Here is a 23,814-nt window from a genome sequence, read left to right as displayed (position 1 = left end):
TTACAGCGATAAGATTGCTTATTTCTTAATGCTTACGCGTCACATGTGACATATTGTGTCACATGCTAATGAACGTGATCTCAACAGAGATGCTATTAAGAGAAATATGATTTGTTAAAAAAGAAAAAGATATTTACTTGAATTGTCTTCCATATATCAGTACACCATAAAGTAATTTTGAATGTTTATATCTTCTGTATGCTAAACCTAGAACAGTGCTAGATGAACAGTAAACAGATAAATATTTCTCTCTTTAAATTATAATTTGAAATTAGACTTTAAAGGGCAAGTTTATTTTTAAATATGTCTGGCTGTGTAGCAATTATCCCAGGGTGCAGCAACATTAATCATGCTGATGTTAACGATCACTTACACATATTTAATATGTAGACAAGACATACAGTACAGGTGAAAGTTGTACCCACTAGGAGTACTGAAGAAGTGTGCACCTGATGAGTGCTGAAGCAACTGACAGGTGTTGACAAATCCAATCAGGACTGGGTTCATCTCAACCAACCAGTCAGCCAACCATTCATTCATTGATTCATTGATTCATTCATTCATTCATTGATTCAATCAATCAATCAACCAACCAACCAATCAATCAATCAATTTAAGTTTTATATGGTGCCTTTTACTCAAAGTATTCTCAAGACACTTGACATATATGTCAGATCTGACATATATAAAGGGTCACACCCTGTGAAACACACCTGTGGCATTGTGAGAGGAATGTGCAAGAACAGCAGATCTCAAGGCTGTAATCTGGAACTCACAGATTTCCACTTCTTTGGTCTCTTAAAGAAGTATCTGTTCAGCAGATGAATTAAACCTAAAGTGGTAGGTTTAACTCTTTTCTCCAGCAGATTCAAGGATTTTCTATCTACTATATGTGTTATAATGGGACACATGCACAGACAGGTTTGGATATTATGTTTACAACATTTTCTGCTGTTTATGCATACATACCTCGGGAACTCTTGCCTTATTTGTTGAAACACCCTCATAGGAATAAATGAATGAATGGAATCATGAAGGACTGCTGGCTGCTATATTTGATTCTGAACCAGGGCACCTTTTTATGAGGAGGGTTTCTCCCTAAATTCTCATGGGTTTCACCAGGTGTTCTGATCTCCTCTAACAGTCCAGAGACATATTCAGGTTAACGGGCATGAGGTGAGATTGTACATAACTATACACAACGATGGACTGACACCTTGTCCATGGTGTAGCCCCATATTGTACTCTGTTTTTGGTGGTTTGGACTCCAGCTCACCATTAACCATTCATTTTCTGAATGAAGGATGAATTAGTTACTGAAATCAGATGGAAGAGTGATATGTAATCCGTCATATGTAATTATCATTGAATAATTCACCTCACAACACCCCACACAAGGTATGTAGGTGATAAGATATAGCTTTATAAAACAGAATGCTATCAATATATGTTTAAATATGTTTAAATTAATAATAATATTCTCGTATAATGTATTGTATTATCGAAGGTGGAAACAGGACTGCAGGTTTGCAAGCTCACAGAGATGTATTGTCCCTAATATTCAAGTAGTGAGTGACAGTGAGAAAAAGAGAAAATAAATTGATGCAAACAGAATTAAAATTAAACCGGAATTTTGTGGGCACTGTAGGTGTGCTCTTGAGCATGGTACTTTACTGAAATTGTTTCATTAAAATGCATGGCTTGTAAAAATAGATTTAAAGTAAGCCGTTTTGGATAAAAGTTATATCTAGATAAAATATATTTAAAATCTTGTCCAGATTTGGAAAACATATCATTTGGATAATTATACATGCAATACATACGTTTTCATACGTCTAATAGTCGAGGAATGCAAAGGAGCTTATCACACCGGACCTATTAAGCACAGCACAATGGGTTTTAGAGTAGGAAGGTTTTACATAGTGCACACGAAGTCGGAGTGATTGTGTTGTTGCACGTTAGGAAACCAAACGCCGGAATAATTACTTCGTTATTTTTTTAGGTTATATCCAGGTTTCCTGAAAAGAGAAAAGGAAAATAGTCAAAATTTCTACCTCGTTTTTTAAGTGATGGCAGGAAACTTCTGGCAGAGCTCACATTAGTAAGTCATTTTTGATTAAACAATATTAAACTACGGCGGTCTGTTAAATCTTTCTTTCCTTGGGGCCTAAAAGACCTTCAGTTTAATTAATTTTTTTTTTCTGAAACTGTTTTTAGACAAAACATGTGTTAAATTCAGGGCGATTTCATGCACTTAACACTTGTTTAATATCGAGATTTAACACTCGCGTTTCCAGTCTAACTATGTATCCTATCTTGTCCGAATAAAGTGTCTGTACTAATGAATTTCGAAATAACTTAGTAATTATTAACCTTCATCAGGCACTAATTCGATATAAAAATATTAATTTTATGGCTTCAGTGTTGTACTATGTTTTTCTAAATTCAAAGTAGTTTTAATGATTTTTCTCTTATCCCTTGGTCACCAGTAGTATCTGTAATATCCTATTTTCTTAAACATGCGTGTGGTTTTCTGGCATGTTCTTATATGTGTTTTGCAACTGTTACATGTATTGTCTTCATTCCTAAGTGAAAAATGTCATTGTTTAGAAAGCCGACAGCACAAGACACAACAGATGTGACGTCATTAAGAGATTACATTTTACGAATAATGCAGAGGCCTAAAACGATTTGTGTCGCCTCAGATAGCTACCTTTTACATACCTAGTCAGTTTCTCGGGGTTTTAGTGTTGCAGAGCACGCAATCCAAGCGTGTATTTTTTATTTGTCCTTCCACAAGGTGTATCTGGCAACCAGCTAATTGTACAGTATGTGTGTGTTGTTTCAGCATTTATTTTTCCCCTTTGCACACTGCTTGCTACATTAACTACCTCCCGTCCCTCGCCTTGGATAGAGCCTACTGCAGCATCAGGGTTCCTTTTTCTATGAGTGGTTTTGATTTAAAATGGCGTGCAGCATGGTGGCACAGTGGTTAGCAATGCTGCCTTGCAGCACTGAAGAGCCCTGGGTCCAGTTTCTGGGCTCCTATCTGCGTGAAGTTTGTGTAATAATTAATTGCTAACACTTACATAGCGGACACTCCATATCTGGACACTCCACTCAAAGCGCTTTATAGATAATGGGGACTCCCCTCCACCACCACCAATGTGCAGCATCCACCTGGATGATGCGACGGCAGCCATAGTGCGCCAGAACGCTCACCACACATCAGCTATCAGTGGGGAGGAGAGCAGAGTAATGAAGCCAATTCATAGATGGGGATTATTAGGAGGCCATGACTGGTAAGAGCCAATGGGAAATTTGGACAGGACATGGGGGTTACACCCCTACTCTTTTCGAGAAACGCCCTGGGATTTTTAATGACCACAGAGAGTCAGTACCTCGGTTTTTACGTCTTATCTGAAGGATGGCGCCTTTTTTAGAGTATAGTGTCCCCGTCACTATACTGGGGCATTAGGACCCACTAACACCAATTCCAGCAGCAACCTTAGTCTTTCCCAGGAGTCTCCCATCCAGGTACTGACCAGGCTCACACCTGCTTAGTGTAACCCTGCGTGTAACAGGGATCTCAGCCTCCCGGGCTGAGGGAGTTCTCCTTTAGCTCAGCCGGCAGGTTCCCTGTTGCGTGGCTCCGGAGACCCGGGTTCGCGCCCAGGCAGTGAGGGACGAACGGGCAGGGCAGGTGCGGCAAGGGCGGAAACCCCAGGAGCCGTTACATTCGCTTCAGTGGGCTGCCAGTTGTGAGTTGCAGGGCGATATGGCTGCTGGCTGTATGTTCTCCCTGTGTTCACATAGGTTTTCTCCCACAGTCCAAAGACATCCTGGCAGGGTAGTTGGCCCTAGCGTGAGTGTGTGTGTCCTGTGGTGTACCATCCAGGTTGTATCTCTTTGTGCCCCTTGCTTGCCAGAAGATATGTGGTTGGATTTAACATGGCATAAATGCAAAACAGTTTGCTGAGGGTTTATGTAAAGCACAAAAGTATTTATGCTCTTACCTATCCCATTGTTAAATTGCAAAGTGTTTCTTTCTCTGTATATCACACAGTGCTTATTAGTTTAGCATAGAGGGCATGGTTTATAGAATTGTTTAAAAAGCAGGGATAAGGTTTTTGGTGATGATGCCAATAGTATGTCTCAGACGACCTTGTTAAAGTGTTCCATGAGGAACAAATGGAACATTCCAGTCCCTAAACAGATAATCTATTTAATTTTCCCGTAAGTATTACATTGAAAGCTTATCCAGTACCACATTTTTAATGAAGAATTTTTAAATACCTATTATGAAATGAGTTGAATACTTTAGTTGAAAAATTCCAGTGTTATGACCAGTTACCCAATAACAGTACTTGACTGTGTAAAGCTTTATTCAAATGTCCAGATCCTCAGATAGTTGAAGTCATAGGTTCTCAATCATTGTCAGGCCCTGAATGAAGCACAGGCCCATGGTGTCAAATTCTCCTGTGTTTGTTTCTGCTGTAGACGTTCTGATACATGTTCTAATCCTGTAAATGGATTGTCATTGGTGGTTTATTTCCAAATTGGTAAATAATCAAGCAGTTGAGGAAGAATTTGAAAAATATCAAACCCTTTAAAGGAAAAAAAGCTGGCTATATAAGCTGCGTCTTGTCTTTTTTATTAGTGAGACTGTTAATATACTTATGTTACCCCTTTTGATTGCCACTTTTTTGTCATTAGTTTGCAGTGGATCCTTGACAAACAGGATTTGATGAAGGAACGCCAGAAGGACTTGAAGTTTCTGACAGAAGAAGAGTATTGGAAACTGCAGATCTTTTTTGCGAATGGTACATTCTGTCAATAAGTTGATAGCTGTGAAAGGGACATGATATTGCTGTTTTTCTTTCTGCTTTAATCTTTTTCTATTTGTGCTTCAGCCTTATCCACACACAGCTTCAAACTTAGTAGTCGAAGTCAGTGGTTCTCAACCAGGGGTACGAGTACTCCTTGGGGTACCTCGAGATGTACCGGGGGTACCTCGGTGTCGCATCCAAAATGGCGGATGTTTTTGTGGTTAGTTTTTAGTAAAAGATTTATCAGCTGGTTCTGAAATCATTCAGGTTCTAAATGATGTATGCATATTTACGATATTCCTATTTCTGTTGTTGTGAGGAGAAAGGGGGGCTGGTCTTCGTTCTGGGCTATTTTGTTAGACTCTTTCCCTAATATAGCAGGCAAAGCGGTTTGTAAACTTTTACCATTTGTGACAACATATTTATGTGAATGTGGGTTTGCCAAATATTGTGATACAAAATCAAAAAAAGAGAGAAACTTGACGCTTCAGCAGACATTTGTTATCAATTGTCAGCTTTGACACGTAATTTCACAGAATCGCTAAAAATCTGTCGCAGCAGGTCTCTCATTAGATTCACGGAGTAAGTATTTTTTATTTTTTAATTTGGAGACTTAATACATTTTTTGGTTTAAAATTTGAAGAGTAGCGATTACACTATAATGCACATGTGCAAAAATCCCAGAAAGCCACCCCTTTCTTAGCGTTCTCTGCCTACGATAATCTTGAGGGGTACCTGAAGACCTGGTCGACCCTCCAGGGGATACCTTGGCCAAAAAGGTTGAGAACCACTGGTGTAAGTAATACCCTGTGAAATCAGAAATAGTATTTGCACAGCATTAACGCTGAAATAATTGTTTGAAATAGCTGATATAACATCGAGACAGTTTGTGGAAATGCAACTAAGACAGAGATTCCTACTTCATTCACTATAATCACGGCCCATCTAACATTTAATTTAAACGTACGTTTTGAATCTTGTCATGTAAAATGCTGTTGTACTTGGTGTCCTTTAATATAAACATTTTTGGGTCGTTTATTGCCGATTTTTGGTTTCTGCTTAATTTTATACCGTTTAAGGTGCAGACAGTGTGGACAGCATTGCAGAACTCTAAAATGTATTTTAACACTGGCAAAAATTGGTTTGAAAAGCAGGGCTGTGTTTCAGTGTTACAGCCGTGTTTAAGGTCAAGAACATTTTAAACTCGCAGCTTTACATATTTGATTACGATTATATCATTGTATCTCAAAATGATTATTGCCATCCATGGGGAGGGAGAGCATTAGTATGCTCAGTCCTCGCCTGGCACCTTATGTCTAGGGGATGGGCTACAGCTTATTGTTACCCCCAGGAAACACTGATAGCAGAAGGAAAGATGGGGTGTCCCTAAAAAGTTTCATAACCCTAGAGAGCTTCCTTCATCCAAATTGGAACTTATTTAAAATAGCAGAGAGACACCTTAGACGTTATGTCATTCAGTTCTCTGGTTGTTCTGCTGCAGTGATACAAGCCTTGGGAGAGCATCTGAAGCTCAGACAGCAGGTTATAGCCACAGCCACCGTTTACTTCAAACGATTTTATGCAAGGTAAGGAAACTCTTTCTCCAAAACAGTGACTTGAACAAATAAAGAATAGTTTTGGAATCCATAATGTCTTCTTTCACCTGTAGAAGTAATCGCTCACACCTGAAGAAGACTACACAGTCTTAAAGTACTCCCTATAAAAACACAATTTGCAGTATACATGTCTGCATTAGAAGGCTGAGATTGTTGTGCGTTGAGATCAGTTTTGTTCTTAAAACAGTTTCATGTAGTACAATAAACTATTTTTTTTAATCTCAGAATCACAATTTCACTTTTTTTTTTACAGATACTCACTCAAAAGTATAGATCCTGTTCTTATGGCTCCAACCTGTGTGTTCTTGGCATCCAAAGTAGAGGTAATATGATTTTTTAATCATTTTTGCTGAAATCTTTATACATTTTGTTGCACATCCCTTTTAATGTCCAATTGATAGGTTTTAGTAAATCCATTGCCGTTAATTCACTCTGCCCTGAAAAGCTCAATCTAAAATCTACACTAAAAAGAGGTATCTGGTAGATAGTCAAATATACTTTAATGTATACACCTTTTTAAAAGGGATTTAAATGTCTCATGTATGGTGATGTGTGCTGTACAAAAGGTACAGCCTACTAATCCAAAGTTAAGGCATGTCATGGTTGTTTGAGTTATTGTGTGCTTTTTATTTGTTATAAATGGGATTTGTTATAAATGGTCTGTAGAAATAATTTGCTTACAGTGCTGTGCATGGTGTGCATTAATATAAAAATGAATGTTTCATGAAAAGGAAATCTGTAACATTTGTGTATTTTGACATGTTTTACTTTTTTCACATTGTTTACAATTTGTTGCACTTCAGGGGACATCTGTAAATGTAATTGAAGCTATTTAGAATGAAAAATTACCACAGTGGTTTATGTAGTATATTTATATACCTATTTATATACCTAGCAGATGAAGGTTTGATGTTTTCTTATCATATTACTGAGTTAACACCAGTGTATACAGAAATGATAAAGAGGACAGCAGCTCTGGAAATCAGTTTGTCCGAGTATGGTGAATGAGCCATCCTTTAGAGAAGATGTTATACTGAGGTCTTGTTGACTTGGTCAGTAAACATCCCATGACACTTTTGTATAATTCCTGTGTCTTGGCTAAATTCCACTCTGGGGTTGTACAATCTGGCCTACTTAACCTCTCCTCGTTTGTCAAGTTGGAGAAGGGATTTCACAGTTCTTTGCCTGATCTGCTGTGTAGTGAGCCTGCTGGCGCTTAGTAAGTGCTACATGTCAGCGAGGATGAAGATGGCGCCGTTCTTATGTGTGATATATGGTTTGAGATCCTGTGAGGTGATAAGTGCTGAGTAAATAATAAGGAATAATTCAAAAGGCTAATAATGAAAATAAATTCCTTGGGTTAGTCTGTCAAGACACAAAGAGGGACATCACGGCCACAGTTGACACTGGTGTGGACACAAGCCTAAATTCTACGCAGGATCTATCATTACTTGTACTTCACAAGTGCTTGTGGAAGAGGTGGCCAGTGGTTCTGTACGTTTTGCAGCAAAATTGAGTATGACATTGTGAGAAGAAAATATGCTGTGAAAAAAAACATCCTGCAGGTATTGGTACCAGGTGATTGTGAAGGCTATCCCAACACTTCAATGTCATGTTGCAAAATGAGATGAATGTCTGCCATTTAGCAATAACGGTGGAAGGAGGACTGATGACAAGAAGACTATTCTTTTACAACAAGATCTGATTGGAACTGAGCATCAATTGCACCCACACTGTAACCCCTTGTCCTCTACACAGATCTTATTAACATGGTTCTCTGTAAATTACTGTTCCTGGGGCTGATTTGATAGATAAGGAATCGGCCATCAGCAAAACTCACCAAATCTGAGTTCATGAGCAAAAACGACTTCATCTGCTTTCTGTGACAAAGAACACCTCCATTTACTTCCTGTTACTACTGTGCAAAGTATAGTATAGAAGTGATCCTGAGGAGAAACGATTCAGATGTGATATGGACTATAGAATTGCAAACCTTAGTGTGCCAGACGTCATCCACCTGTGCGAGTCCCAGTGAGTGTATCTGATGTAGCTGTGGCTGATTGAAACTGGCTGTGAGGATGTTGAAGGCAGATGCTGAGGTCCCTTTTGTGCTGTTGTGACATGGTATACCAGGATGAGGATGATTAGTAGCATTGCCGGTCATTCTGACACTAACAGACAAGCAGCAGCTGGTAGGTGCATGGTAACACGACATGTAATCAACTGCTGTTGTGATCCAGAACTCACTGTCTGGGTTCTCCTTGTGTTGGTCATTCATGGCCTCTCCCAGTTGAACATCGAACGCAGTGTTTTTATTGGACTGGGATGTGCACAAGGCACATGTATTGTGACATCCTGGCTCCAAGAAATTTGTGCATCTTTCATCTAGAACCGCCAGGTATTTTTTCTTATACCCACCTGCTTTGGGTATGCGGTTAGCTCCTACCCCCACCGCCTGCAGAGACCACCCACAGGCAGGTGAATTGAGGAAGTGGAGGCAGACCTCTCTGAACTGCCCACCTTCGAGCCACTGGTCCTTTAACATATCCCAGACAGCTCAATCCCTTACCAGTGCTTCAGTGCTGATCGGAGGAGAGGCGAGACCATCTCTGCTATCGCCTTTACCAGCTGAGCCTGGTAAATTTGGGGAGGCCCCGAAATTTGGGCACTTTGGAAGTTGTTGCACAGCTGTCACCAATTCAGAAACAAAGCTGACGAGATCTATTTTAACACATCAGGTCGTTCACTAAGGGTTTGTTTTTGTTTAAGATTGCTAACAAAAGTGACCTGAAGATTAAGTGTTGTTGCATTTATGTTCATTTCAGTATAATAAAGTTAATTATTACTACTTTCTGTAATATTTTTTAGGAAAAAAAACTACCTGTCCTTTTGGATTTTTTTTGTTTTGGACTTGGTGTGCAGGATGTCATCTTATTATTTTTGCTTGTATCTTCTAGGAATTTGGTGTTGTTTCAAATACCAGATTGATCTCAGCTGCTACATCTGTATGTAAGTGTTCCTTTAATGTAAACACGGTTTTAGTTTAAAGACGAAAAAAATTGTTGCTTAGAAATGTGTTAATGAATTTACTTGGTTAAAATATGGTGAAAAGGGGACTTGTTTTTAATGATATTCTATTCTCTTCAATTGAGCTTATAAAACATTTCTTGAATTAAAGTAAAACAGGTTTATCAACTATTATCTATAGAAAATGTATGGATTGGTTTAAACATTTAATTGCATAACTATGACATCAGAACCAAGGAACAGCATCACCGTGTTTTAAAACATTATGGGGAAAAGAAAGACTGAATATGGTTTCATTTTCCCCCAAGAACTAAAAATTAAGACTTGGCGTTATGATCAGGTTTTTTGGTGCCTTTGGCGCTTGGCTGCAGCACTGCTAGTGGTGTAATTAGGTTGTCAGTGTTTCCCCGGTATCGACAACATCAGAGTGAAAAAGGGAAACATAATTGGGCCTGGAGAGCAAGCTACTGGCAAGCTATTATAGGTAGAGGGGATTTACATTGGGGAAAATTGAGTTGCTTAAAACGATGCAGGCAGATGTCAGTGCCTTACATTTTCATCGAAGATCGTCGCTACAAGCCTATGACCTGTCATGTGGTCAAGCTCAACACACCTTGCTCTCTGAGTAACTTTATGACTGTTAATAATGAGGATGCTGGACAAGAGGCATACGAGAGGAAGAAGCTCCAGTCTGCCAATGTAGCAGTGGAAGCAGAACAGTGAAGGTGGGCAGTTTGTCCCCTGGAAGGGGAATGAGAGATTCTCGGCAGTGTGTGACCAGATGCTTTGGATACATTGGATTAGTCGTGGAAAGGATTAAAATCTGGCTCTGGTTGAAGTGGAAGGAAGCTGCGTGGGGGGGGTGGGGTTGCAAATGGAGGAGAAGGAACAACACAAGATACAATGACTTGGATAAGCATTCTCTGCTGGGTGGAGAGCTGTGGAGGCGCCTGCACCACTGAGTCTCTCGGGCCAGGACAAGAAACTACAACGAACGGAGGTGCCTGCTCGATAATGCCCTTGAATTCTTCTGCCCAGTTCGCTCCAGACGGTTGTCATGCTGATCTACCACAGAGGATGGACCTGGGCTGATCCCTGGAGTCAGGTTCACGCCCGGCGAGAGCGCTGAAGCGCCACGGAGGCCACAACAGGCTGATTCCGGCGGTTAACATTACACTTCAGCCATCAAACCCGGGCCGGAGGAGGATGCTTGAAGAAAAGAAGCACCGAGGTCACATGTAACTGCAAATCAGCATCTCGGCTTGATTTCACTGTAACTTCAGCTCTCGCCAGCTTAATATTATCTGAGCCTGAACAGAACAGAATCTGCTTCCATGTATTAAATCACAAAAAACATCTGAGATATTTCCATAATCAATGTGACAACCCCTTTGCCTGCCCAGGGGGCCTGTGAATCTAGGAGGTATCAACAAGAACTATGTCTGTTCTTCTGTTCTCCAGGTGAAGCTCTCAACATGCTCCTATATCTTTAATTTTTCAACATTGCTGAGATGCAGTGATGTCTCAGGTCAAGGAAGAAATGAAGATTAAAGGAATCGAATGTGAATAGAAGTGAAGTAATTTCTTAAGCTAACAAACAGTCTAGATAGTGAAGTTTTGCTTGTCATGATGTTGACGCCAAGTTGCATGTGTTATTAAATAAGCTGGAAATCTTAAGGATATTTCCTTACAGTAGCTTTGCTGGTTTACTGACCTGGTGTTTTAAGATGAGTGCTGTAGGAAACTAAAAAATGAGTTTAAAATCATGTTTCTTTTTTTAATTGCAGTGAAAACTAGGTTTTCATATGCTTTCCCAAAGGAGTTTCCTTACAGAATGAATCATGTGAGTATCAAACAATGAAAGTATGCAATGAGGAAGAAAGTAAAAAAAAACATTAAGCCATTACATTTATTTAAACATACTTAACTAATTGGGATTGTTGTAATCTAGGGTAATACAAAGTAAAAACGTATTGCGTTTTTAACATCAAAACCTTTCCCCTTTTACATTTGGCTTGAAGAATGTTTTTAGCTTTGTGTTGCTGCTCTGTTACCTTGATACAGAGATACCAAAGTGTTAAATTAGAGTTTTCAGCACTACTAAATTCCCAGTCCAGCCTCCCTGGATTTTTCATTGATCCTTGATTTTAGAAAAAGGACGGCTTGAGCATGTTGACAAAATTGAGAAGCTTGTACCTTGAAAAATCAGTAGTCAGCAGGATTCAGCCGAACCTTATGAAATAACTTTGTTGTTCATTGGTTTCATAAATATTAATTGTCCTGTGTCTGAATCTGGAGATAAGTGCACAGGCACTTTGAGACACTCCCTAGTTAACTCACTATAATACTTTATTATTTGTTCTGTATAAAATATAGTATTTTGAAGACTTAGCCTCTCCATGTGCTTTTACATTTACAGTACACAAATGCTCATCCTTTTTAAGATTGCTGTGGCAGCTGCTGTTTGTATCTCCTGATTGATTATTACTCCTCTTTAGATCAAAGTCATCTAATGACATCCTAGTGATAATCATCACTAGACTTCTATCCAAAATTCAAAAGTAGGAAACGGGTGTATAAAACTAACTCATCCCAAAGTTCAGAAAACGTTTTGACATCTTTGTTTTGTTTTCAGGGACCAAACTAGATTATTTGCCTTTTCAGTGTTACTTGGAAGTAAATTAATTGCTAGGCTTCAAAATGCTGTTCCATGAATAGCATCTAATAGAGTCGCTACATTCCAACAGGCTCATTTACAAGTGACTGGGAAAGCTTCAGCACTGTTGCACATTATTTGGATACTCAATGGCAGTTCACGTTTGCAAGCTCTGCATATTTGTTTTGTATATGTTAAGTTTGTTCACTTAAGGACTTTATTAATGTAAGCATTAATAGCTTGCTTTTGATGAAAGTGGATTCTAAAAAGCATAAACTATTGGCTTGTTTCATAAAGGTTTTCTTGTAATTTGGTGATGTTACTTATTATTGACTTAATGTCCTAATCATAATACTTTATAAGCTTGAGGAAATGTGACAACTCAGTCTACAAGAACAAATGGGATCCATTATCTTTATCGTAATTTTGTTAGCTTTAATCTGGTCCAAGGTACCTTTATGTTTTGTAATTTGATAAAACAGTCCATATACGGTATACATGGAAAAAGCAGTAATGAAGGACTCTGTTTCTAGAATTGTAATCGTAGCAATTTAATTTTCATATTTCTTATGACAATATTATTTAATCTAAAATAAGTGTACAATATAATGGTTAAATACAATATTTGTGAAATGTATTCTTAAAAGATGTACATCTAATTAATGCATTTTCTGTCAGCAAATGTTTACATATTTATATTTGACCTAAAACAGATACAAATGTTTACATATTTATATTTGACCTTTTTTACAGATATTGGAATGTGAATTCTATCTATTAGAACTAATGGTGAGTTCAATCTTAGATATAAGTTTTTAATGGGAGGTTTTAGTCGTATTAGAATACTGAGTAATGAGCCACAAACAAGTTTCTAAAAGTTTATAATTTTGTAATTGTATACCTCAGGAGATATATGACAAAAAATTGCCACAGGTAATATAGCTGATGATTCCTAGGAGGAAGTGGGAGGTGTAATGTACACATTTGATTTCTTTGGTTTTGTGCAAGAAAGGCTGACATTACTTTCATATTTTCCAGGATTGCTGTTTAATAGTGTACCATCCCTATAGACCGCTGCTTCAGTATGTGCAGGACATGGGGCAAGAGGACATGTTGCTGCCTTTAGCATGGTACATAGTTTGATAAAACAGATTAAGTCATAGTTAAGATTTATGAGTAGACTAGGGTTAGAATCTCATACTCTTAAAACTTATAATTAATAATAATTGCTTACACTTATATAGCACTTTTCTGGACACTTCACTCAAAGCACTTTACAGGTAATGGGGACTCCCCTCCACCACCACCACCACCAATGTGCAGCCCCACCTGAATGATGCACCGGCAGCCATAGTGGTCCAGTGCTCTCGCCACACACCAGCTCTCAGTGGGGAGGAGAGCAGAGTGATGAAGCCAATTCATAGATGGGAATTATTAGGAGGCTTTGATTGGTAAGGGCCAATGGGAAATTTGGCCAGGATGCCGGGGTAACACCCCTATTGTTTTCACTGAACACCAATTAGCATGAACAGTGGAGGAAGTCAGATTTTTTCATTTCCTGGTTTGCAACTAAGCAGATTTTTTTTTGTGTGTCAAGACATTTTTTCACTTTGTACATAAGTTAACATAGTGAACTTTGTAACAGTGTGTGGAATAAATTAGTGGCTGGTGCATTTTAATTAGAATGAGGTTTGTATTGTTACTTTATTTTATGTCAATGATGTTTTCCTATACAGGAGGATTGTGAATGACACTTACAGAACGGATCTCTGTCTTTTGTATCCCCCATTTATGATTGCCTTAGGTAAGACTTGGATTTCTTTTTCTGTTCACCAAAATATGATCATGCGGTAGTTAGAACTGTTACTAAAGCCCTTTGAGCTGTTCCCATAGACTCAGTGTAGTGTTTTATGCCATTCCAGCTTCATTCCATCAATGATTGCTGTTCAGTATATAAATTATTAGTTCCCTTTGAGTTTCATTGTGAAGTACTTTAAGATCTGTAGTGGCTCAGAAAGACACAACATGATTTTGTTTAAATGGACAGTTAACAATATTAATGTTGTGGTAATCTTGTAGGTTTGTGTAAGACAAAGAATAACGCATAATATACAAATCCACCTCATGAAACTGTGGCAATGTAGTTTGAATAACTTTGCAGGATTCAAACTGTGATTGCAGAAAGAAAAGCAATCCAGCACATATGCTAGAGATGTTTATGAAATGTTTTACCTTCCAGCTTGCCTACATGTTGCTTGTGTTGTGCAGCAAAAGGATGCAAGACAGTGGTTTGCGGAGCTTTCGGTTGACATGGAAAAGGTAATAGTGCAGTTTTTCGTGTATGCGTTTATGATTTGTAATATTTTAATAAGCCAAATAATATTTTGTACATATTTGCTTTGATTTTGTATTTAATAAATCAATGGCAGGCTATATAGAAACATTAATTTCCATACATCCTGAAAACTGCACTTACATAGAGACGGGGATAGACGTTTTGTGTAGTGATTATTGATTGGCTTTTGGTTATCAAATTGATGCTTCCAACTTTCTGTTCTCTTTGTAGTCATTAGAGTTTACAGCTTACAAAATAGTGAATAGTGTATAATAATGCACACCAATTTACATTTTGCATGAATCCATTGGGTTTTGTTGAGTTGTACATGTTATCAGGTTTTAAAGCTATCTAAAATGACTCTTTGGATAGATCCTGGAAATCATTAGAGTCATTCTGAAGTTGTATGACCAGTGGAAAAACTTTGATGACAGAAAGGAAATGGCTGCAGTTCTCAACAAGATGCCTAAACCAAAGCCTCCTCCTAACAGGTACACATTTTATTGATCCATATAATGTATACATATTGCTTGGATAATTCTTGAAATGATTATCAGAATTACTTTAGAAGATTACTGAACACAACAAAATAAATAACTGGATATTAAATTAGAAAGCACAGGTATTATTGCATAGTGCTATTTTATCCAATTTTGAAACTAAAAACCAATCTCTTTAGAGTTTGGTGTCATTTTGGCAAAGTAGGGTCAATTGCATTTTAAATTTAATTAAGCATGAGTGATATTTAACCTTGATATTTGGTCTCAGGAATTTCAGAATGCTTGTAACTCATTTTGATATTCAGATATGTTAATTTGAAAGTAAGAAATTTGCTAAACTACAACACTCTGATCATTTAAAATCTCTAATACTGTGGTCTTAGTGATGCAAGTTAGCTTTCTTTGTGCAGACTGGTAATTTTCATTTTCGTAAGAAGTTTCATCCAGTGCTTAGTGGAATTATGGTTTCACTGTGTTAAAGTTTTTTAATGTAATAGTTCATGACTTAATAGATGAAAATGTACTATTAAAACTGTCTTTCTGTGTAAGGAGCAGTCCACATCCTGTATAAGTTATCTTTGACATTTTACATGAATTCCTTAAATTATATATATTTACCAGGTGAACACAAACCACCTGAGGATTATTTGTTTGTGAATTGTAGAGATGTTTAGGGCTTTACAGATTTTTATTTGAACAGTTATGCTGCTCACTTTATTTAAAGCTTCTACCTTTCTTTTTTTCCACACAGCGAAAGTGACCAGAGTTCCAATGGAAATCAGAACTCTACCTACAATCAATCTTAGGTTACACATGGAACAGGAAATGCAGCAATGGAATACAGTGCATCAGAATCTGCTTTAACCTGGGAGCAATACACACTTTTATTATTCAAGAATGAATGGTGGTCCGTTGTATGGGCTGGTCATTCTTGGATTTATGGTACCATCTCCAATTTGTCCACTGGACAAGATGTGTATTTCAATTTTTATCCTGAATTATGTGTAGACTTTTGAATTAATGGTAGGCTGCTGGAATACATCTTGATAGCCCACCACTTTAAGGCACTCTATTAATGTGTGTGGCCTTTATGGCTGTTATGCTTGAAACAGAAAGAACTGATGTACCTTATGAACCAAAACTAAACTGCTGGGTACAATCGGTATGAAATCAGACAAAGCTCATAAAAAAGCTATAAACTTGCTATATGCCGATCCTGACTTCCTTGAAGAGTCCCAGAGTGTTCACAGGGTTAAAGTAGTGGATTCCTTGAAAGTGGAGGTGTGATTGTGGAAAGTTGATTGATCATATAAATATAAATGTTTAAGTGGCAAGTGGTTGGTGGTTGTTCCTTTTTTTGCACACCATATTTTAGCAGTACCTTCAGCAATAGATTTCTGTTCTATTAGAGTCCATAAAAGAGAGCTTAAGTTTACAAATGTAAGTGTGTTGGTGTGCTAAATGACCTTACAATTCTATGTCTGATTTTAGGGGGCATTATGGTTATTTCTGTAATGGATATCTTTGAGTGCAAGTTGAGATCTTTTTGAAAATGCTTAAATGTAAAAAATTATATAAGGCTAATTTAAGGTAATATTTTTACTTTTTATCATGCCCATTTTTTTTAGTTCTCAGAGCTGTGAGACGGAACTGCACATTGTGATTGTTCAGCCAAACTCATCATTTACCACCAAAAGCCAGGTTTTTATTTGGTCCTACTTGGTACTTCATTTGTACATATGTTTATCTTCACTTGTTAATTTCGGGCTCACACCCTTCAAGGCGATTACATGTAGGAGCAAATGTTAAGTGCGAGGAGCTACTACTCATTAATAAAAGGATACTATACATGTAGTTAGCATCCGTCTATTAAACATAATTGAAGAAATCCCACTCATAAACTGAAAATGAAAAATGATCATGTGCTTTCAGAACTTTTGAAATTCTTGAAATGTTCTGGTATTTTATTATTGCTATTACTTTTTGTTACTTGGCTTTTCACTTCAGAAATGTAATGTAAGCACAGAACACATTAAGATCATGAATATGGATGAGTTGTTCAGTTATCTTCAAAACTAAAATTGAATGCATTGTACCTGTTAATCATTTTTTGAATAGCTGTATAGCTGGTTGGTAATCGGCACAGCATTTGTTTGGCAGACCCATATCTCTTTTGGAGCAGTGTAATTGGGACAATAATTTCAGCACAGAAAAGATGGCTACCATTAACAAGTACCTGGAAAAACAGCAAGTGTCAATTCTGGAAATTCCTGAGTGATCACATAGTGGCTTTTGTATGAATCGCTGAAGTTCAAAAGTGGCAATAGTTTTTTCATATTCACTTGTAAGCTAAGAAAGTCTTAACTGTTTAGCAATGTGTATTTGCCTTAAGGGACTACAGTAATGTTTTGAAAGTGTTGGCAAAAATGTGAGTTCAGTGTCTCTTAATGGGTACATAATACAGTTTATTGGACTGTATTATACACGTGTGGACCCTTTTCTAACGGAAACTTTTTATTTTCCATCTATCACCTGCTGAAACACTGGTTGAAGACACAAATGCTTGAATGCCTTAACGAAAGCTGCTGGTTTCAAAATGATAAAACTTGACAAATGCAGACTGTGAAAATGTCTAAAAATGAAATGTAATTATGATGGATTCAGCTGTTCAAAGTAGTGTTTAATATAGTAGCTGAATTTGGATATTATTACAGTATATTTTCTTTGTCATATACAAACAAAAAGAATATGGGAATAAGGGATTGATCCCTGAAAGTGTTTTACACTATTTTTAAGTTAACTCATTTTATTAGTAAATTTCATGCTTGCTTCTGTTCAAGTAGCCCTTTCTTTATTGTATGCATTAGTTTTAGATCCATCTGAAAAGCCTTTAGGTGACATATGTTGCTTTAATCATTTTTTTAATCCACTCATGTTCAAGTACCACTTTTTAAAATCACAAATAAAGTATTACTTGAAATTTGTTGTTACTGTCTTACCAAAAATCCTAAGTGCAACTCAAGCACTGTATAATTAAAATATCACAGGCTTTGCAGTTTCCAGTGAAATTAAGTTTTATGTATAGTTGTAAACATCCTGATTACTAAAACTGACGCCTATAACTACAGTGCCATGAATAAGTATTTGCACCCTTCCTGATTTCCTCTATTATTGCATATTTGTCACACTGGATGTTTTCAGATCTTTAGACAAAATCTAATATTAGATAAAGGGAACCTGAGTGAACAAATAACACTTTTTTTATTATTTCTTGTATTTAATAAACAAAGTTATCCAACACCCATATCCCCCATGTGAAAAAGTAATTAAACGTAATAACTGGTTGCAACTAAACGCTTTGGTATAATTCAACATCAGTCTTTCACATTGCTGTGGAGGAATTTTAGCCCACTTTTCTTCGCGGAACTGCTTTAATCCAGAAACATTGGTAGGTTTTTGAGCTTGTGTCAGGTCCTGCCACAGCACCTCTATTGGGCTTAGGTCTGGACTTTGACTAGGCCACTCCAAAACTTTCCTTTTGCTTCTTTTCAGCCATTCTGATGTGGACTTGCTTTTATGTTTTGGATCATTGTCTGGCTACATGAACCAACTATGCTTCAGCTTCAGCTGACAGACTGATTACCAGACATTCTCCTTAAGAATTTGTGATGGGGAGCAGAATTTATGGTTCCTTCAATTACGGCAAGTCGTCCAGGTTCTGAGGCAGCAAAGCATCCCAGCGCCATCACACTACCACCACTATGTTTGCTGGTATGATGTTCTAACTGTGAAATGCGGTTTGCTTTACGCCGGACATAATGGGACGTCCAAAAAGTTCCACTTTTGACTCATCTGTCCATAGAACATTCTTCCAAAAGGCTTGGGGCTCATCTGGGTGCTTCTTGGCAAATGAGAGACGAGTATTTATGTTCTTGTTTAGCAGTGGTTTCCGCCTTGCTACTCTCCCATGAAGCCCATTTTTGCCCAGTTTCTTTCCGATTGTGGAGTCATGAACACTGACCTTCGCTGAGGCAAGAGAAGCCTGCAGTTCTTTGCTTATTTTTTTAGGATCTTTTCTGACTTCTTGGATGATTTTACTGTGCCCTTGGAGAAATGTTGGCAGGCCAACCACTCTTGGGAAGTTTCACTACTGTTCCAAGTGTTCTCCCTTTGGAGTTTGTCTCTCTCTGTGGTTCGGTGGACTCCCAAAGCCTTAGAAATGGCTTTGTAACCCATTCCACACTGATAGATATAAGCATTTTTTCTGATCTCTTCAGGAATTTCCTGAAGAAATACAGGCGGAGCGGTGGCTCTGTGGCTAAGGATCTGCTCCTGTGACTGGAAGGTTGCCGGTATAAATCCCACAGCGGGCAGAGGAATCCTACTCCGTTGGGGCCCCTGAGCAAGGCCCTCAACCCCAACTGCTCAAGGCCGCTGTACAATAGCTGACCCTGCGCTCTGACCCCAAGCTTCTCTCTCCCTGTCTGTGTCTCATGGAGAGCAAGTTGGGGTATGCGAAAAAATGAATTCTTATGCAATAAATTGTACAGGGCTAATAAAGCAACATTATAATTATCATTTATTCTTTGATCATGGCCTAATGTGCTTGTTGAATCTTTGTGCTGGCAACTTGACTGTGATGGTAAGGGTCAAAATAAGTGAGGTTTATCTTGAGCAGGGCTGGCTGTAATCAAGCCTGGCTGTGTTCAATCAGCTGACTCAAATTATCCCTTTAATTTGATTGATTTAATCAATTACTTTTTCACATTGCCAACTGGCGTTGGATAACTTTGTTCATTAAATAAATTAAATAAGTAAAATGTTATTTGTTCACTCAGGTTCCCTTTATCTAAAAATAGATTTTGGTTAAAGATCTGCAAACATTCAGCGTCAAAAATATGCAATAATAGAGGAAATCAGGAAGGGGGCAAATCCATTTTCACGTCACTGTATGACTATAGAATATGCACAATAGATACAATCTTATTTAAACTTTTATTTGACTATTGCTGTTTCTGAGCCTTCTGTTACTCCGCTATATCTCTAATCAATGCACAATATTTTTTAAGACTGTTTAATGAGAAACATTTTTAAACGGGAAGCACTCTAGTGTGTGTTTTCCTCAAACTTGGTCTCAATGTTGTAGTGTGCTGACCCGGTTCAACAAGCAGGAATGTTGGTTAGTGGGTGAAATTTAGTAATTTTGCCTTTCTTGACTTTCTAAGACATGGTAAATTTCTCACTTTTAATAAGAGTGATGCATCCACAAGAATATGAATTATCTTGTTCTGTTAATATAAAAACTTATGGATACAGCATTTAATGTCCATTAATAGACAGCAGCAGGACATGACCACGCGCCCTTGCTATACACTTGTCTTATGATTAATCTGTAAATTGTATAAAGCTGGGAATTCCTATAATGGTGGTAGCCATGAATCTCCATTAATAATTTTTAATATACATAAACCAATGGATATTTCTCATGCAATCTCAAATGCGATTAAATTAAATTAAAAAAATTGAGGTATTTTCTTAATATTTTTGCATAAACCTGTTTTGTTTATCTCAATTGAAAAAAAGTTACCTTAATAGTACAATTATGTACATTTTATAATGTGGCATCTTCAGCAGTAACTACAGAAAATGGCAATGCAAAAGACAGATGCACATACACGCAGTTCTGGATATCAACAACAAGAGGACATGACCACACTTAACTAATGTGAAAAGTCCAAGAATACAAAAATACTCCTTAACGGTTAACTATCACAGATTTTAAATTAACCTTTATATATATGGGGACACGTGAATACAGATACTAAATGTAAAGCATAAAAGCAAAAATGTAAAAAAAATAATGTCATTGATTACAGGGACACAGAACAAGGAAATGCTATAACCTTGTATTACCTAAACAGTACATAGATAAGGCTCATATTAAAAGATACCAAGAAATCTTTCTAACTCCTTCAATTGATTCAACGCTTTTACAATGTCACCTTTCACTGGGTGATAATCTGAGGACGGTTTTTCTTCCATATCATCTATGGACAGCCAATGATTAAAGGACAATTTCTAGAACGCAGCCCCACTGTAATACCTGAACTATAAAGCCATTTTTCTTTCAGAAAAATCAAACTGCACATGCACAAAACCAACTTTGGAATAGAGATCATTAATACAGACCATGCTTCTTCTTAAATTGGATGTAAACAGGAGGCATTTTGCATGGAATCAATCATTAAATGTTTTTCTTCCATTTGATTTTTTCAGATGGTGGTTTCAAACCAATATACAATACTGTAAAACTCCTTTCAGTGATAAAGTCCTTAGTTTTTCCTGTGCAGTAATTCATTCTTCACCCATTCTTCCCAACCTCCAGGATAATGCTGCACACTGCAAGGAAATAAATAATAAAAATGTTTATTTTCAGCAACTTAAAAGATTTAGCAATTTCCATCTTAGAATGTTAGATAGCACGCTGATGAATGAAGTAATGAATTTAAACATTTCTATGTCTCATTTCAAATGCTTAAAATACAGGGTTATTCATCTAGGTAAATGTACTCCATAATTCCTATTAATTTTCAAAGGTGCAGATCTAGTAACATGCAATGCAAATCTTTTTTAGCCTATGAATCGTAATTTCCAGACGTATTTGCCAGTTAAGGTAAAAAAAGAACAAAATGTACAGTAATGCTTTTTTGATTGACTGTTTTTTGCTTGAGAAACCAGAAATTACATGTTATCATTAGCACCCATTTATACGTGAATTCATTTAGATTCTTACAATAGTGAAAATAAATTATTTGTAGCATTTTCAAGCAAATAAACGTAAATTTCCACCACTTTCTCGAAACATTCTGGCATCTTCAGGGAGCAATGATAAACAGATATTTCTGAAATGATTTTAAAGGAATTCATTAAGTTTGGGCAATTTGTCATTTTGTCATCTCACTGCAGATATGTATTTAGGATTTTAAAATATCTGTTATGATGTTTGTTTTTTAATAAGCCATAGACATTGTTATATATATCATTTAAAGTGAGATAATAAACTGTCACCCTTTCCAAAAAGACAGGTCTTAATTTGTCCAAAGCACTTAAATTCACAATTAGTTGCATAAAATAGTTATAAGTTATATATACAGTTTTAAGAGCTGATCTAAAGTGTGAAAGTACTTTACAAATCTAATGATTCTCGTGAGGACATACGCTTGTTTATTTGTTCTACAAATGAGAATGGACTTTTCATTTCCTAGTCACAAAAAGACGCTCACTTGGAATATCCTAAAGACACAGCTATGTCCAGGGCTTTTTTGCTTCTAACGCCAGCAAGGCAGGAAAAGATAATGTTCTCAGACTGTGATGGCATAGCTGAACCATATTTCTCCTTGAACTCTTTAGGGTCCAGTTTCAGGGCCTGGTCAACCTGTCCCACTGTGAAGAACAAATCAGGAGAGTGGTTACTGTGTATCTTCCACCTCGGGGAAGGAGACGATGACATCACTGCAAGACTGCTGGGGAGGATGTTTTGACCTCCCTCAAATAAAATAATAAAACGAGTCTGCATTGATTGCATGCAGACAAGATACATGACCATACTATTTCTGGATAATACTGTAAGAAAGAAAACAACGTTTCGGCAGTGGAGCCTCAGAGAAGGCTCTACGGCCGAAACGTTGTGTTTTCTTTTCTTTTCAGCATGGAACAAAACTATTACTTGTTGCTAAAAATTAACAAGTCCACAGAAATGTGATTACTAGCGAGTGACGAATAATTACAAAACCAATCGTAGGTAAAAGCAAACAAAAACACTCCGCGTCTACTTACAGGGAACATTTACTGACCCAGGGATCTGCCCATATTCTCTGAGTTCCCACGGTTCTCTGACATCAATAACCACAACCCCGTCTCTGGCTGCGAGCAGCTGCTTCAACTTTTCATAGGACACATCTACGTTGGTCGCAGTACTACAAGTGCGGAAGACAGGATCTCTCTGACGGGAAACTAGAAACCAAGTTAGGTTATCAGCCCAGAGCTCTCAATGAAGTCGAGATCACTTCTGCTTTGATGTAATTTGCGTGGAACCTAAAACATCTACAGAAACTCAGGAAGATTACTTTGGTCATGCAACACACAGTTAAACAGGTCTTCGCAAGCATACTGTAGAATCAGTTACGACTAGAGAGACTTGGTTTCAGTCGCTAATACTGTAGTTGCGGATTGACTTCGAAATGTTAAAAAGCAACCAAACACTACTAATGATTACAAAACCATGGCTTTTCAGAAACTGTTTCACACTCACATATCATATAGGTCGAGGACGTCTTCGCCGGATTCTTCGCGAGCAGAAGTGATTGTCTGCAAGCACAAGAAAAGTCCCGAGTTGCAGCATTCCTATACAATAAAATTCTAGGAATAATTTCCTTTAGCCGCAGACCCCCAATCGCCGACATTTAGAAAATATTTTCGAATGTGGGGGGGGGGGGAAATTGAAAACTTCAGTCGCACAAATACTGCTTATCCTGCGATAGGGAAGGGGTCATCTGCCCTGCACACGGCGCGTGCGCACTGGTGCAGCCCGAGCCGCTGCGCTCGTGTGGGCGTCGCTGTGTTGCAGTAAATAAAGACGCGGTACACACTACCAGGAGGTCCTGCTTTCGATAAAGCAATGCTTACACTTAAACGTTTTCCACTAAAACCGTCTCTTCATTGTTTTCGGAAACACACGATTGCATAAGGGATTCCCATTTCATAGAAAAAGCCTTCCAGACATTATGAGCAAGCAGGCAGGCGTAACGCTCTTGGGAGAGTTGTCGCATCAACCACGTTGCAACTTTGCACA

The 23,814-nt window shown here is 37.7% G+C and overlaps 2 protein-coding genes across 2 annotated transcripts; one reads left to right on the top strand and one right to left on the bottom strand.

Moving 5' to 3' along the window:
* Positions 1-1,920: 1,920 nt before the first annotated feature.
* Positions 1,921-17,943, top strand: ccnc (cyclin C). Its single transcript, XM_088625893.1, has 12 exons — positions 1,921-2,101; positions 4,717-4,823; positions 6,331-6,415; positions 6,699-6,768; positions 9,403-9,454; positions 11,260-11,315; positions 12,882-12,917; positions 13,167-13,258; positions 13,865-13,932; positions 14,368-14,447; positions 14,836-14,954; positions 15,715-17,943. The coding sequence occupies exons 1-12, from the start codon at positions 2,070-2,072 to the stop codon at positions 15,767-15,769; spliced, it is 852 nt and encodes a 283-aa protein (XP_088482019.1). The 5' UTR covers positions 1,921-2,069; the 3' UTR covers positions 15,770-17,943.
* tstd3 (thiosulfate sulfurtransferase like domain containing 3) lies at positions 12,655-23,545 on the bottom strand. Its single transcript, XM_088625894.1, has 4 exons — positions 23,275-23,545; positions 22,800-22,976; positions 22,247-22,406; positions 12,655-21,362 (listed from the first exon to the last, which is right to left on the bottom strand). Exons 1-4 carry the CDS (start codon positions 23,423-23,425, stop codon positions 21,296-21,298), a joined length of 555 nt encoding a protein of 184 aa, XP_088482020.1. The 5' UTR covers positions 23,426-23,545; the 3' UTR covers positions 12,655-21,295.
* Between the last annotated feature and the right edge of the window lie 269 nt (positions 23,546-23,814).

Source organism: Lepisosteus platostomus, chromosome 3 (assembly GCF_059453375.1).
Source record: "Lepisosteus platostomus isolate fLepPlt1 chromosome 3, fLepPlt1.hap1, whole genome shotgun sequence".
NCBI classification, from domain to species: Eukaryota; Metazoa; Chordata; class Actinopteri; order Semionotiformes; family Lepisosteidae; genus Lepisosteus; species Lepisosteus platostomus.
The sequence above is the reverse complement of the archived record's forward strand: the minus strand, read 5'-3'. Positions and strand labels throughout refer to the sequence as shown.